We start from the raw sequence: 18,317 nt of genomic DNA on the forward strand, positions 1-18,317 counted from the left end.
TATTTAATTTTTTTTTAAACGGTATCATAAGGGTATTCGAAGGTTCTATTTTGTATAAAAAATACAAGTCTATATATTTAAAAGGAACTAGCGTTAACTATATGTCAAGTTGCATAAAAGCTCGTATGGGGCCCCGGTCAATTCACCATAAAACTTGTTTTTAAGAAAAAAAAATTGTTTTTATATATTTTTTATAAATGCAAATTAAGCTTCTGAACACTTTTTGCATACGACATTTTTCAGTAAGATTTGATTTCGCAAAGTTATGACACTTTTAATTTTTAAATTGGCCGCCATTTTGTAAAAAAAAAATATTTTTTTTCATACAAAATGTATAACTCTATACGATACTAAAAATTGAGTTCTAAATCTTCAATACCAAGCAATTAAGAGCGTTAACTCTTCTGCAAGCCTTAAAATGGATCGTATGGGGGTCTGATCGATCTGATACATCGCTTGTTTTGAAGCAAAATACTATTTTTTTATATTTTATTTAGATTAAGTTTAGGCTTATAAACATTTCATATATAAAAGACTCTTATATTTTAATAAGCCGTTAAAGGGGCGTTAATGCAATCCAAAGACATATTTATTTTTTTACCTTTAGTAAAATCATAGAATATCGAACTAAATTTACTCTTAGACACAGCTAAAACAGTACAATCACTTTAAATTATCTGGATTAGTTAAGTAGTCATTGGAGAGTAAGGACGTTGATCTCCTTCCGTTTCTCCAGAGCGCTGCCATTGAAAATCACTTCATTTCTAACAAGGAATATACAAAAGTTCAGCATGAACTCAATTCAAACAAAGCTTCGATAACAAGCAGCTATATTAAATGTACAGGAGTTTAATTCGATATTTGATACGCCTTAAAGACTATTTATTGCAAAAATCGTACGGCCCTATTTTAATTAATCAAATATGTTCATAAAACGTTAAAGATTTTCTTTAAATTTATTGCTTCAAGCGGCTTCAATATCCAATTCGCATTCACTTTGATATAAATGATTCTCTCGTATCCAATTTTTAGTTGGAATGTCACAAGTAAATAAAATGTGTTTAAAGCAGGGCTGTGGAGTCGTTAAAAAAACACGACTCCGACTCCGATTCCGATATTTACCAACAACACGACTCCACTCCGACTCCGACTCCGACTTTGACTCCGACTCAAAAAAGTTTCATTTTATCAGGTATTTTTGGTGTTTTTCTACACGTTTAATATTCATACGCTATACACATTCATTATTACACAATTAAAAATTGATAAATTTCATAATTTAAAAAAATGATCGGAGTCGCTCATTTTTCACGACTCCGACTCCGACTCCAACTCCGGCTAAAACACCACGACTCCACGACTCCAACTCCGACTCCGACTCCGACTCCACAGCCCTGGTTTAAAGATGAAAATAATTCATGAAAAATATATGTTTAAGTGTTGAACGCTACGATGAACTAGAAACAATACAAAAGTACGCAAATAAATTATATTTGTGTCGATATATGTATAGCGTAAAATTATCATACTACAACTATATTAATCACAGTCTGAAACGCATAAATTTCGCATTATTTTTTATTACAAATCTGATCATAATGACTTATAGATTTTTCCTAATGCGTCGTAATGACTATTATATAAATATTAATAAGCATAAATCACACCTAAAATAGATGGTCCAGAATGAGCGAAATATTCATTGAATTGACGATTTCCATAACTCACATATTGATGCCTGCCACTTAAGTAACTTGAAAAAAAAGATATATACATATAATGATTAAAACTGATTCATTAAAATGAAGTAATATATGTTACATTTATTAGGTTCAACAGTTATTTTTAGACATAATATAATATAAAATTGAATTTTAATTAATAATTGTATCACGAAACAATGATTTATTACAAAATATCAAATTATGCTAATATTTTACAACTTAAATACTCATTTCGTTTCAAAGCATGACGTAAAAACGTGTCCAATACAAAGAGACATATTTTTCGCAGTAACATCATCAAAGTCCTTATCGCGATGTCCCATTTCGACCGAGACCCTTGAAAATTGCCACAACTATTCTGTGTACATTCTCACGCCATTTCTTTGGATAATTGTTTTCCACAGCAATCACGTGATGTCTTACCAGACAAACTTTAAATTGGATTTCGCCCATGTAACTGCCGATCTTTCAAGTTCATATTCCCGCATTGAATAACGAGTGACGTTATATAACAGAAAAAATAATATCATAAATTGTATCATAAAAATCGATACGATTCTTGTATGCAATACTGGTGTGGCTATTTATAATTCATTTTAAACCATCAGAGTTCTACGCAGTAGGTTTTCCTGGCTTGCAGCAACACAGTCATGCCCTTTATTGATTTCGTATTAAATAGTAAAACCCTTTATTTTCGAACTGCTGGTGTGTGTGTAGAAAACTAATGAAAAGCATATCGACCGACGGTTTTCAAATTGCTGATAATATTTTTTAAAACAGTTTTATATGTGAGAGGCTTGAAACATTTAACCTTTGATGAACCACATATTTTTATTGACATGTGATAAATACATTAAATAATTCATCAGAGTTAATGTATTACCAATATCATAAAAACATTTATTTAAGATTATTAAACTGCTTGAGGATGATATTAATATGACCAATGGGGTTTTCACAAAGAGCATCTAACTTGATTAATTTATAAAACTACATGCGGTTTTTTCAGTTATGACATTGTTTTTTTTATATCGTCGATTTCATATTTGATTCTCATTTTTATTTATATGTTTTAATTAAGTCTTGATTGGTAAATAATCCGTTGCAATATGTCACACGTTAGTTTAATGCGTTACGACTAGGTAAACACAATCAATAACTACTGAATAAATAGTGAGACATCATACTGAAATCAATTAGTAACATATATTTTAATCATCTATTATTACAACTTAGAAACAATATACACGAATTAGCTCGATTGTATTTGAATTATTCATTACGATATTAATCCGTGAGATAAGGAAAGTCTAGGAAAACATAAAATTTTACATTAATTCTGGAAATAATATGCCAGTCAGAATCACATAATGTATGTTCTGCTTCGGCACAAATTACAAAATTACCTAAATAATTTAAAACAGTTAAAATAGGACTATAAAATTGAAGCAAGGTTTTTCATTTTTAAAGAAAGTTTTTCTCCTGCTTTAAAGAATCATCTAAGATGATACGTAGCTCTGCTTAATTTTAATTCAAGCTCAATTTTCAACGTAGCTCTGCTTAATTTTAATCAAGCTCGATTCTCATATATTTCTATAGTAATGTTCGGGGAAGTGAGAGGAGATAAACGTCCCTACATTTCCACGATTTTTGCCTTATCTAAATGGTTAGAGGTGGAACCGGAATCTATTTTTTATCCGATATTTTAACGTTGTATTTAATTTTGGTAACAGTGGTAAAGTACATTTTTTAGTTGTATTAACACAAAGAAGTGTATTTGAATCCAAAAACTGTAAAGATAAGATTTCAAGACTAAGTATTTAATCCCCATTTTTAATCGCAGAATATGAAAAAAAATCTAACAAATGTTTATAAGGATCTAAAAAATAACCAATTTAATCGTTTGAGGTATTTTAAAAAACATAGTAAAATATGTAAAAAAGAACATTAAGTAATAAGCAATTATTTATCACTATAAATGTTTTAGTCACATAAAAATAAAATAAAATTTAGATGTATCCAAAAGACAAAAATAAAGCAAAATATGATTTAATTTTATAATATCCTACTAAAAAAATACTGTATATAGGTATTATATATAAAATATATGTTACAGAGGATGTGTATTTTCAGTGAAGTTATATTTTCCCTGACTTTTTAGTGAAATCATATCCGAATACATTTTCACCGCTAGATATGTATATTTCTACTAGCGAAAGTATTATTTTATTTATATGTGCTATTGAAATATAGCTCTAAAATATCTATGAAACTTAATATGACAGATGCGAAACGTCTATTTGCTGTTCAAACCCAAACCTAACCTGGTAAATGTTCTAAAACTCATTATATTTTTAGAACTTTCAACTTTGTCAAGTCAATATAAACTAAGCTAACGCATTTTTCAGAGAAAAAAACTCGGATATTAAACCATGTTTTAAAAATGATAGCAATCATTACCGATATTAGAGTATTAGTCAAAGTATATTCAAACCGAATTTTGGTCAATAGGAGGGCGCAAAAAATGCAAAAGTTTATATATGTATATAAGACTTTTATGAATATTAAATATTCTAAGAAACACAGCATATAATATATAACCAATGGTAATAATTTAAGAGTGCTTGTGGTTACACTGCTACAACAAAGCTTCGATAATCCTATCTAAATGGAACCGACGAGAGTTGGATTACTTAAATGGTTTTCCTATTGATATATTTTATTGTATTTATACAACTTGAACCCACCTAAATTTCAGGGTAGCCAAAAAAATAATACTACAGAGAAAATGAAAAATTATTTCGTTGAATTAATTTAAAAATATATTTTACAAAAAAAGGCAAGGCTACTTAAAAATCTCACGCGATGTGATCTAAATAGTTCATTCACATTTATGAATAATCTCTCTTTTATGGTTGCATTCAGTGCACACAGACATTGGCTGAAAATGACGAATGGGGTCGTTCGAGCCGTCTGCAACTACCACACGCCCATCTTTATCAGTAATGTACATAGATAACGATTGCATGTCTACGGAGTGTTCAATAAAAAAAACACGTGTATCGATCATGAAGCCGATTTTGGGTCTTCTGTGGAAATAACCATAGTGACGTAATTGCCTTATGGATGGAGAAAAAATGTAGGTAATGTGGGCGAAAAAAGGCACAAAACACCGCAGCGGCTCATAAAATATGTGTATGTCTTTGAGCGATAGTAAAAAATATATATTTAGTATAGAATGTAAAAATATTCGGTATACCTTTGAATGCGATTTAGCTCGTCGCACATAAATCTTGTTGTGGTATAAGCGACACGACACGAAAACGCTCGGTTTTGGTATAGAAATTGTATTATGTCAAAAAATATAAAGTTTTGCGGATAAAATATTCAATATAGTATTTGAGTTGGTTATTTTAATAGTTCGAAAAATATGATGCGATAAAAATAATGACAAATTATTGTTCAATACAACAATTTATTAAACTAAACTTTAGAGATGTTTGAACATTTACAAATTACCGTATATTTGTATAATTTATAACGTAGATAAATTATTCGTAAGAATCTTCTTAGAGTTTTGACAATAAAACTGTAGTTAATCACAAAACTACAGTTTAATGTTAATTAAGAGGCTTGAATAATTTTGTATATTAAAAATATCTTCAATTGTTTTTATCATATTTTTCGGTATAATACATTTTAAATATTTTTATTTATACAAAATATATTTTAAATCTTATTTTTAAACAGTTTTTCTTTTCCTGAATTATTTTTTAATATACAGGGCCACCGAGAGCAAACGCTCGACCCCGATTTTATTGCTTTTGACGTGAATTTTTGCCTTCTGAGAAGCGATAATTGTTTTTGCCTTCTTCTATTAACCAAAATTCGGTTTGAATATACTTTGATTAGCTCTCTAATATTAGAAGTCCATAGTTTTATCGGTATGGATAGCCATCATATTTTAAAAATATAGTATAATATCGAAATGCAGTCAAACTATGGAGCAATATGTGAGATACCTATTCTTACACTTATTTTCTCCTGACGGATGAGTTAGCTTAGTTTGTATTTTGGACTTGACCTAATGAAAGTTCTAAAATTATAATTAGTTTTAGAACTTTCATATGTGAGGTTAGGTTTGGGTTTGAACAGCAAATGGACGTTTCGCAACTGTCAAATTGAGTTTCAAGGACATTTTAGAGCAGCATATCAGTTAAATTTAATTTTCGCTAGTAGAAATATATATCTACTGGTGAAAATGTATTTGGACTTCACTAGTGAAAATATAACTCTAACAAAAAATACACATTCACTGTAACATCTATACATCGGATGTAAATAAATAATGATATATATTTTACTACATATAGAAAAGTTCAATCATATAATTTTACTAGCACCTACCCGATAATTTATATTTTCACTGTTAAAAAAAATATATATTTACTAGTGAAAATGTATTCCGATATGATTTTACTGAAAATAAATATTAAAAAAAATATTTTCGGGATAGATTCGAGATTGTTTTTTCTAGATTTTGTTTTAGGAATAACCACATGAGTCTGAATGTATTATTTTTTTTGCTGTATTAATTCCAGTTGTAAAATTACCGATAATAAAATCTATAAACATATTAAATTTATAAACTTCAGATGGTGCTCTTGTTGATTTTTCGTTATTTCTTTGCTTCTTCCTTCGATCTGAATTTTCATATCGAATACCTAAATTTACTGCTACTAATTTAAATTCATTGAATATTTCCTCTCATGTCAAATATTTTTTAAACGTTCAAAAAGCAATAAATTCAACAATAATTTGCAAACAAATTTTAACGCAAACGGAACACCGTCAAAAAATTACAATCTGTCCCTTTGAACAATAAAGTTTATTGTGAAAGTACTACCTAGAAAATGGGTACTTTTGAAGGCAATGTTCCGCTACTTTTATTTATTGTATGTATAAAAAGGGCTAAAGTAACGTATACCTGAAATACATCAGTATATAGGTACATCTCAAACAACTGTAGTTTACTTCAGATTCAATATTTGAGGTCGGTTTTTACTTTTTTTTTAAATATATTCTTGCTATGATTTTTTCCAGAGTTGGGTCCTTCAATGAGAACGGGCCCCGGGAATTTGTCCCCTCTCCCTCCCTATCAAAACCCCTGCATACATATCTAAAATATGATATATAACCGACTCGATAGATATCTACTTGAAAAAAATACGTTGTTATTATCTATTTTACTCTAAATGCTTCTGTCTTAAATATTTACAATTGCTTTTGACCTCAACTATTTTTGTTACAAAAATAAAATATTTTTACCTTGACAAAATATTTTTATGATTGATTATGATCCACATTATACATTTACTTCATTAACCTTTCGAAGCTCACGGGCCACTAAAATCAAAATGTTGACTTCCGCTGATTGCAGCCATGCTGTTTTTGATAAGATAATAAAATTATACTTGTTTTGCCGCGAGGGAGGTTTAGTGCTCGCCTACTTATTACCGTCACAGTTAATTTCGACGATCTGGAGAAATCTGGTTAATCCAGTTGATTACTGGACTTTTATAATTGATGCGCTAGAGTTACAGGCTACAACCTGTCATATAAACAGGTTCAAGACAGCCGTTAAATATTTTAAGCAAGCGTGAGATCTGGCAACTTTATTAATAATTCCATCGGTTATACTAAATAATGGCTTAAGTCTTAAATTAATGCGCAATTAAATAATAAGCAATTTAAAAAGTCGAATTAAAATATATTAAAACATTTTAATAAACCCCCAATAACACGGAAAATAGGGGACGTGCTATTTGAGTGCATATAGCTGAGGGACTAAAAAATATTTTTAATTTTTTTCGCAATGCGTACGTACGAAAAAATTTTCAAAATATTTTGCTAACAAATTAATCAAATATGTTATCAAAATATTTGTTTCCTGGTATTAATATATTTTTTATTGCTGTATGCATTACTCTTTAAAATATATTTATTGACAGTAAAATTAAATCTTGATTTATATGTAAAGCTATGTACTGATTTTATTGAAATCTATTATAAGTTTTTTCTATAAGTTCTTTGTTGAGAATGATTTTATTAAATAGTAACATTTATGAATGATTAATAACAGTTTTAAAATTGGAACATAATTATTGATATATGTATATTAAGTTAATAAATCTTTGTGAAAATAAATTTAACCCTTTCAGCGGTATCGCCGTACATGTACGGTGGGCAATCTTTCACTGTTTTTAAGTACCCCAGATAGTTGAATATTTACATATATAACTAAAAAATTTTAAATAAATATATTTATATAATTAAATATATATTTCTTTTGATGTAATGTAAATGATTTTCATAGAAAATAATACACATAAATTAGACTACGAAAAAAAACGTTATTAAAATAATTTATTAAAACATACAAATATAAAAAAGTAGTAAAATAAAACAAAGCAATAAAACGTTGAGAGTCACTGATTTTTTATAATTTACTATAAATGCAATATAGTATTATAATAAATAAAGATAAATAATTATTGAAAAATTTAAAATGATAACAATGAATTTCAAAGGGTTTTTATCTTAAAAATATTGATACAGTTAAATTGCGATTTTTCTAGAAGCAGCGTGAAAAATAGTATTTGTATATCTTATCAATAATAGCTATGATTAAAAAATAATCAATTTTATTATACATTTTAATATGTCTACTTTAGAGTACTCGTATATATCATTTCATATAATATCATTAAAAAGTAAAGAATCAAGTGTCGTGTCTAGAAATAATCAGAACAATCGTTAGTTGCTCTTCAAAGTCACCGAAGGTCGTACATGGTAAAGCTTTATTTGAAAAGTCAAATTTTAATATAATAATACAATCCCTTGCACTGGTTATAATATGCGCGAACTAAAATTGTTTTTACTGAAATGAAATTATTTTTGGTTCTAATACATATGTTATTATATATAATTATAAGGCGAATATGTTCAAGGTTGGCGCTAAATTCGTTTGGAAAATGTTCGGTGAAAGCTTCACAACATAGCTTTTTGTGAGAGCTTTTATAAGGTACATAAAAATGTCTATGGAACGGAGCGAGTGGTGTTATTACGATTGGATCGAATTTTCCTATATAAATAGAAAATGTCTATCTATTATATGTTATGGTTAGAAAAAAATAATTATTAAATTTTATAGACATGATAAAAAATATAAAAATAACTCATGACTATGAATATTTTATAATATATCCAATAAATATTTAACGATATATTTTACAGCCCATCAAACCATCAAGATAATAGTTTTTATAACATTACGGTCAAAATTAATGTAACGACTAGTTTTATTACCACATTAAGATGTAATATTTGCATACACGCTTATAATTAATTGAACAACAGCACAGTAATAATCATATTATATTCTATTTTAATACAAAAAGTAGTTTATTTATCAACTGTGTTCGTATGAGAGCAATTATGCGATACATATTCACAGCTTTCACTTATAGAGTGGTTATTTTATAAATAAATATATATATTAATAAAATGTTTTAATTTTCAATTCTAGCTCTGAGGGAGTGGAAGGGTCGTTTAGAAGAACCTTTGAATTTGCATGTGATTTTAAAAATCTGTAAACTATCAAAGTACGAGGTTTAATAATTATTTGAGATGTCCGCTCAGCCTCCAGGGCAGGGGCAGGATATGGTAAGATTTTATTGATAGTAAAAGTAGTAGATGCACAAAATATTAGGTATAATAGTATATAAAATAATGAAACGGTACAATACAATAAATTTTATGTAGCATGCAATTTTGCTATTTATGATGGGTAATAGAATAAATAAAATTACCTATCATAATATGCAGGCAATTTTATTATACGAAAGATAATAAAAAGGGTTCGTGTATAAGTAAAATATGTTCCTTTGAAGCATTGCATACGATATGAACGTGGAATATCAATAAATCGTCCATTGTTTTATATACATGGAATAACGGATGTTTGAGTATCAGTAATTTATAAATTGCATCTTAGCTTTGATTCTTATACTGAGACTTACTACCTAAACCATATAAAACCCTAACAAGCTTTCTTTGTTTGGTCAGCATAATTTATTAATGATTTTGCTCTGAAACTCAATATGACAGAATTATCCATAGTTATTTTAAATCTATGTGATTATCCAAATGATCGCCGTAAATCTGCTTTAGAATATTATCTAAAAATAAAATTTGTTCTAAAATTCTAGTTTGGCTTGACAAAGGTAGTAACTTTTTAGCTCGCAAATTAAACTGTAATGTTTGAATATCAGTTATTTCTAAAATTATACATAAAGAATGAATCTAACTGCTTTGATCTTTATTATGACTGTAATTAAAACCCCAGATTTTCAGAGATAGGTGGTCGCAAATATAACTAACCATTTGCCAAAATATTTGAGAACAACAAAATTAAGCAAAATATTTGGTTTATGCAAGAATTTGTTTTGCAACTCAATCAGAATCATCTGTAAAGATTTCTAATCCAGATGATTTTAAATAATACATTAAACTACCCTGCCACATTCTACAAATTATTATGTAAGTTTGTTTAGTTCCTAAATTTTAGTTTTACTTGATATCTGAAATTGTCACTTCTTTCTTTTAATTTAAAATGTTAAAAATATCATTTGCAAGATGAAACTTTGCATTTTAAATTCTTCAAATAATTTCTTTAATTATACATGAAAATCTCAGTTCATCATTCTACTTTTATGCGATACAACTTCCTGGGAAAATATATCAAGAAACTGTGATTCAGAACTAAATACTATGAAGGAATAGTTTTTCTTATTTTTTTACAGTCCAACACTTTAATTATCAATCTCGTGACAATATAATTTCTTTGGTTTTGTGCTAAAGAATAAATCCAGCTTCCTTTAGATATCATTCTTTGTATTAAACTATTGTATTGAGTCCTGGCGTATTTGTGGTAAAATGACACCTTTTATTTTGACAAGTCCTAGCCTTATGAGTTGCATAAATTAGTGGTTCAGTCTTGATTGTAATAATTTATTAATTTTATCTCCTATTTAAGAGCTCTTCTATAACCCAGCAAATGAATGGCATAATCTGTGAGATCGATCAGTGTATCATTGCAGATAATCCAATGTCTTACTCGAAGTACATCGGTCGTTTAATGGGTTAATTGGAACTGCTTCGACTTTGCTTAAGTCATTTCTAATACATAATTATCATCTGGTCTTAAAGCTTTGCCATACCTTTTAGTGATAAGTGTTACTAAAGAAACAATACAGTTTATTGTGGTACATATACTTTTACTGAGCTCCCAGAATTACGATGAGTTTCAACTCCTTTATGAATTAATTCAAAACATTAGCAAACATATCCCTATTTCTAAAATTTATGACATCATTTGATAGAGGTATTTCAGTAGAATGTTTCTATTTCAAAGGCAGAATTCGCTGATTACCCTTTGCGATTATATACAACACTTAATAGGAGTCATAAATAAGTTTTTAATGGTTCGAAATACAAGTCGATACATTTTGTCTAGGGTCATTTTTAGAGTTTTTTAGAGTGTTTCGATCCTATCTTTGATAATAAAACACATATTTTTTTGACATTATGCTGTCTTATAAATATAAATGGAATTCATACCTATTCAAGAATGATACTTATTTGCAACATAATATTACAGAACGTGTATTTGTATAGCTGTAATTACGCATTTATACTACAAGCGTTATTATAGAGATCATTTTCGCCAAAATTCAGGTTAATTTGCATCCCTTAATCGTCGTACGCATCCCTTCCGATTTCGCAAACGACAAATCGCACACAGTCACGATATTCCGATTAATTTACAGACGCGAAATCGTAGAGCATAATCAAATGTGATTTGCGTCGGTGCTAGTATCAAAATCGATCTCATCCGGGATACTCATCTAGTTGATATTGGGAAGGTCAAAATGACACGTTTGACCTCTTAATGTGAGGCAGTGTTTGTTCGAAGCGATGGGAATGTTTGCGTAGAACTCGTGATTGATTTTTTTTTCAACAACAAAATATATCATTGCTTTCCAAATCAGATATTCAATTATTCAATGAATTATTTATATCGAGCCAAAATGTTATAAATTCGTCTATTATGAATAAGTTGACAACTTGAGATGCATAAATTATTCGTGTTTTGCGATCGATAACAAATTTGTTTTGATTCATTTGTGATTTTTTTATAGACGACCTAACTGTGTATCATCTAAAACAATATAAGCAATTTTCCAAACATCACAGAAATAATAAATATATTGGCACAAAAAGTCAAACTTTAAAACTGCTGCCCTTCAAAAATTATATTTTTGACTTGTCAACTTATTCACGCCCACCGCGGATTGACTTGTCCATATATAAAAAATTTTCCTCCTCAAAAGTAGGCGTTTTGATTATTTTAATTTTAATGTATATAAAACTCACATGAAATTTTAAAAGTTGTCATAGCTCTTTTAAAGTATGAACCTTGTAAAAGCAGCCAGTGTACTAAAATATTACGGTTTCTTCGCTTTACTCACTGGCAACTCAATAAAATAAGGGTATACGGTGCCACGCTCAATTTCATTTGTAAGTCTGTGAAATTGTATTCAGTTGTCATGTGTTCAACAGACATGTTTATTGTAGAATATTTTTGCCCTCTTTAATTTTTTCTCTGGGATTCTTCTAACAACTTTTTAATTTTTATATACAGTGGACTCCTATTAACACGATAAATTGGGGGACTAGAAAATACTCATACAATTATTTTGCAATATATACGTACGAATCAGGCGCGCGTGGTGAGATATCCTCCTTTGGCTCGCTTACACATAAAGTAACGGGCATACAAATAGCATGTCCTCCATTTATCGAGTTATTGGGGGGCTTATTGTACTGGTTTGAAATTTTTGTTTTATTTTAATTTCTATTTCTAAGCGTTTTCATCTCCTATCAAAAATCATAACTACACTAAAAGTAATGTAGTTATGATTTTTTTTAATTTTTTTAATAGCCTCTATATTTTTAGAAAAAGTGTCATGTCTATATGATAAAAACTACGGCAGTTATCGCGTCCTCAAATTTCGTTATATTCCACCTAATAATCAGGATCGTTGTATTATATTAAGAATGTAAAATAACAAGGGCGAACTCTACATATTATTTTTATATTATAAAAAATTTCGAATAATATTATCCCTAAATGTTTATACAATAAGAAATAGCACTGCGTTGCATTTGTCTTATACCCAAATTTTTACAATCGTTTTATTGATTTTTATTGGTACTCGTAGATAACACAAAAAAGGATCAGCATATAAAGTATTTTTAAAAGAACTTGAATGCAAGAAGGATTGTTTATACGCTTTTTTGCTATGCTGGATGTAAACATTAAAAGGAATAACGATATAAGTAAAATATTTAAAATATCGAAACAATAATCGCCAGGGTATACGAATTTTTTGGTTTTGATAACCAGTACACATGCGAGGGGCACTGATTTGTGTAGACATAAAATATGCATATTTAAATACCAATGAGTAAAAAAGAGATTTACGTCATAAATAAAACATTATTTTTTCTAAAAAAAGCAACAGTAATTATTATCATTTTAGTTAAATTTAATGCTGTTTTATTATGTTCTAAAATAATATAATATGTATTTATTTGGGTCCAAACATTATTAAGTTAAATATTATTATGGTGCTTACATAATGTTGATTTCACATGACTACGAATTTTAATTTGCTTTTGATTAGAAGTTGTACTTGAGTGATTACACTAGTAACTAATCACGTAAGTGTATTAGAATGTGGGTTAAAGCTCTTAATCAGATTATGTTTTTAACAAAACCTTTTAAAAAGTTTAAACAGAAACCGAACTCAATTATTTCAAAAAAATAAAAGTCGTTGGTGTTCCGTGTCTCTGAAAAGAATTAGGTCGTCGAATTACTTTTAACTCCTATGCGGTTTTCAGCAGTTAGCGCGGCGTAAATGGTAATTATCGCGCTGCAGTGTTAATTAATTCAAAGTGCTGAAACGGTGTAATCGTTTGGTGTAATAGTCATTTTTGTAGTTACCAGTTGCTAATTATCCTATGAATATTCGCACTGACCTTGCCTTCTTTAAATTGAGTCGTAATTGTGTTCTGTTTTTGCAATCGAAAGGCGGGGCCCCCGTTGCGGCCGCCAGGAGGTCCACAGCAACCTCCTCGCCCCCAGCCCCCGCCGGGTGTACAGGTGTCTGGTCCTCCACCTCGCCAATTCGTGCCGGGAGGGCCTGTAGCACAGCAGCCGCCTCGCAGTCCACTGCCACCTAGGCCGTCGGGTCCGAACTCTTTTGCGCCACAGCAACCGAGACCTCCTCAAGTTGCGCCGCTTCAACAGCCAGGGCCACCTCAACAAGCTCCGTTGCCTCAACAGGCTCCGCTGGTGCAACAGCCACCACCTAGGCGTCAACCGCCACCTCAGCAATTTCACCAGCAGCTACAACAGCAACCTTCTCTTGAGAAGATCAACTTCCAACCGAGACCGCCGGCTCCTATGCTTAGTCCAGCTTCCAGACAAAGCTCTCAAGCCAATTTAAACCTTTTGCCAGACCGCAGACCTCAAATGGAGCCAGAAGGAACTCCCCCAGCCGTCGCCAAAAACAGGAGTTACAGCATCGCCGGACCGCCAGTGGCGCCAAATGCTCACATGGGAGAAGAAGAACGCCGCCGATCCCTCAGCGGCATCGGTGGACGTCCGGAAGAACCCATCTCTCGCGGTCCTGGACTGGGGCTCATCAAAGAAAACGTCCAGTCTTACGACACAAAGGAATCTCCTTTGAATGTCGGATTGACCAGACTCTCCAAAGAAGATATAACGCGCGGATCTAGGGAGAGCGTCCGCTCTGATACGTCAGAAGGCAAAATCGAGCGCCCAGAGTCTCGACTCTCCGGCTCCAGAATGACAGAATCGATCATGGGTTCTTTGGATTCAGACGAGAGGAAGAACGGCTCTCCTAAGATACGCGCTAAGAACATCGACGATGACGATGACGTAATCATACAAAACAACAAGCAACCGTCTCTAAGTCAAAACGGAAGCCCATCTCCGAACAAGTCGCCGTCCATCGATAACGGATATAAAGTATCTGCAAGTCCAGTACCTCCCCCGTTGGATCGCTCTCCGTCGCTTACAAAGAGCGATTCTTCGCCAGAACAGAGGCAGAATTTGGTCATGGGCAAAGTGGATTCGCCCAACAGACCTGCTTCGGTGCTATCCAACGCATCTAAAACTCCAGAGCCGGTGACTAAGCCTCCTACACCTACAGCTGTGAGACCTCCATCAGCGCAATCAAACAGATCGGATCATCGCATGAGCACTCCGGATCCGAAAAGCGATGAGTCGCGGACCCGAACGCCGGATTCTGCTGTCGGAAGACCGCAATCAAGAGCTGGGGTTAAACCGACAAACTTTGAGACTCCGATCAAGACTCCAGAAGAGAGGAAGCCACCGATGGGAAGAAAAGTTGTTTCTGCTCCAAGGGCGAGAAAAGGTACTTTAGCGTCATGGAATTCGCCTTAAATATTATGATTTCTTTATGTTTTTTCGTGTATTAGATTAGATAATATGATACGATAAAAACTGATCAGAGACTAATCCGATTTTTGTTTTTCAGAAGGAGATAATGATAGTGGTGTCGATGAATCTACACAAGGAAATGTACGCAGGTTTGTTATACTATTATTAATTCATGTATATTGAATTGCATTCCTTCTCCAGGATCATGTTAATGGATCTCCCGGTTCTCCCGGAAAGAAATCGCCCACTAAGATTCCCGGATTCAAGGCTCAATCTGCAGTTTCCGCAGGAGGCAAGCATGCCGTTGCCAGGAGTCCAAGCAAAAGCGCAGTACCCCACACTCCAAACACTCCAGACTCTACCACCAGCAACACATCGATCGAGAAAAAAAGTAAGCTGTCTCTTCATAGGAGATGACAGATTAGCTCTCACTTGGTTTCTGTTTATTACTGTTATTTTTTTCATATAATAATATTTAAAAAATCATTTTATTTTAATTTGTCATTATATTATGTACATATATAACATAAAATGAAAAATAATGGTGGTATCAAGGAAAAGTGCACGCTGTTAATTAGTTGAAATACTTTTTTCTTTAATGGTTGAAGAAGTACCTATGAATAAAGTTCAAGTTGGATCGGCGCCTTCTCCCAACATCAAAGCGGTCAAGTCCAAGATTGGCTCTTTGGAGAATACCACCCACAAGCCAGGCGGTGGAAAGATTAAGATTGAAAACAGGAAGTTAGACTTCCAGAAAGCGACGCCGAGGATTGCGGCTAAGAATGATACATACACACCGGGCGGTGGTGATAAGAAGGTTAGTTTGATTCCAGATATTAACTATTTTTTAACTGCATAAATTCTTGACTGTGTCATTCGAGACGCATAAGCATAATAGGAACCTAATTGGGATCTTCTTTACAAACTCACATGTTGGTATGTTTTTGGCTGTTCTCATACTTAACGAACCATAGTATGTATATTCTCCATGATCTGTTGTTACTAGCGCCACGTGCGTCATGATCGATTTGTATTTAAGGACCATGAGTCTACTGCTGAAGCACTATCATTCCTCCTAGTGCCTTTGTCCTGGCATCTTCCAGTGCTTACTTTAAAATTGTCCAGTGATCAAGTCATATCCAAACGCTTTTCTTGCTTTGATATTCCTATAGATTTCGTTTTGCATTTATTTTGTTGTAACTCAATCTCCGTTATCTATTGAGAATTTTTTTGAACAGCTGTCTTTCTTGGAAGTGCTTGAAAGATTCTCTCCAGATCGCTTGTTTGAAGTTCTTCTTTTACTTGAAGTAGTTTTAGTTATCTTTTCACTGGTGCTCTACAATGAATATTCTGCAGTTTTATCAATAGCCACTTCTTTCAGAAAAATGATAATAGATTGTTTGTGAACATTATATGTTTTAGCAGAATCCTAAAGAACGATTAAGTAAAATATCATTTAGATCATTCATTCTATAAATAGAGAACCAGGAATTGTTATTCATTCCAACTGGATTTAATCACAACTAATGGCACCCGCCACAACATCTTGCGGACTGAATCACTGTTCATAAAAACAACTATATCTATATTGTACTTTTACTCCCACTTTAGTATATAATGATGTACTACAAGTTTTTTTACTATTGTTTCATATTTCATGTTTCAATCATAGCAAATACTTATTCTAATACGTTTATTTCTTGTAGATCACCCAGAAGAAGCTTCAATGGAACGCCAAGTCGAAGATAGGATCTCTAGACAACACCAGCCACAAGCCGGGAGGCGGTGACAAAAAGATTGAGACGGTGAAGTTGGACTTTAAGGATAAAGCCAAACCAAAGGTGGCGTCGACGGTGAACATGAATCACAAACCAGGCGGTGGAGACGTTAAGGTAAATTAACTGCGTAAACACAAAATTACAGATATATAAGGCAATCTTAACGTTTCGAGGTGAGCATGAAAGGTTTAATACAAACGGCACTCGAGACATGTAAATATATATGTTTTTTGACAAAATTCACAGATGAAGATGTTGTCGATCACATGTTGGTTAGATTCTTTATTGTTTCACACATATTAGATAGTTTAGGTCATTTTTTTATTTGTTGTTTTTTTTTCGATGTTTTTCAATTATTTTATTTATTAATTTAGAGAACTAATTCATCAAATGGCAAAAATGTGAGTAAATAATAATTTAATGCCACCGTATGATAGTTTTATTATTTGGTATTTTTATCCTCTTGTTGTTCAATGTAAAGTTTATTTATATTTTCACCAAGTTATTATTATCATAAGTTATATATTGATTGGGTACAAAAATAATGATGCTGTTCTAAAAATAAGTAATGTTACAATTGATAATGATGAAATGAAGATACTGTTCATTGAAGACAACTTGGGGCTAATTTAAAATTTTAGTATTTTAGTATCACCATTTTGAGAATGTGCTGCTAACTTATACTGATAGCAGCTCATTGATGATAGTCTGAATAGTGAATGACATATTTTAGAAACTTCGCCTGCGTTTTCTTTCCTGTCATGGAGAAGTCAAATCAAACTGTAAATTAAGGTTATTCAAACCGTAGGCAAATTTATAAGAATCAAAAAGATTCTGTAAATAAATTTTCACATTCAAATCAAATCAGTGAGAATCGTTCCATTATCATCATCATATCTTGAATCAAAATATTGGTTTTATCCATACCTAGATATTTATCTAAGTTCTGTAAAAATTTTGAAATTATAGTATAATTTTTTTCTGATATAATCATATTGTTAGTGTTCCGTTCACATAAATCTGTGAAATTCAGTATAGTTTTTAGAATATAATTTGATTTATTTTTATACATTTTAGCTCATATGCATATCCAATATATGTATTTTATGTCTAGAATCAATATCAGACATGTGCATTATTTATTTTATTTTTAGTATCTACATATGTAAAAATATAAGCTTTTACACAAATATTTTTTCT

At 31.4% G+C, this 18,317-nt stretch overlaps 1 protein-coding gene across 9 annotated transcripts in view; it reads left to right on the forward strand.

Annotated features, from left to right (window-relative positions):
* The window catches only part of tau (microtubule-associated protein tau), a 35,818-nt gene that overhangs the window by 13,060 nt on the left and 4,441 nt on the right, over positions 1-18,317 (forward strand). For 4 of the 9 annotated variants that reach the window (XR_015809722.1, XM_088186830.1, XM_088186828.1 and 1 more), the window contains exons 2-7: positions 9,313-9,449; positions 13,942-15,313; positions 15,437-15,480; positions 15,541-15,730; positions 15,948-16,156; positions 17,046-17,231. Coding sequence is in view for 7 of the 9 variants with exons in the window: in XM_088186830.1 (XP_088042956.1) it covers positions 9,414-9,449; positions 13,942-15,313; positions 15,437-15,480; positions 15,541-15,730; positions 15,948-16,156; positions 17,046-17,231 (2,037 nt within the window). In the remaining 2 variants the exon portion in view is untranslated. The remainder of the gene's footprint in view (positions 1-9,312; positions 9,450-13,941; positions 15,314-15,436; positions 15,481-15,540; positions 15,731-15,947; positions 16,157-17,045; positions 17,232-18,317) is intronic. The other 5 variants (XR_015809723.1, XM_088186831.1, XM_088186829.1 and 2 more) reach the window with 3 other exon arrangements.

This window comes from Plectrocnemia conspersa, unplaced genomic scaffold (assembly GCF_051122295.1).
Source record: "Plectrocnemia conspersa isolate PC_06_02 unplaced genomic scaffold, ASM5112229v1 ptg000005l, whole genome shotgun sequence".
Classification (NCBI taxonomy): domain Eukaryota; kingdom Metazoa; phylum Arthropoda; class Insecta; order Trichoptera; family Polycentropodidae; genus Plectrocnemia; species Plectrocnemia conspersa.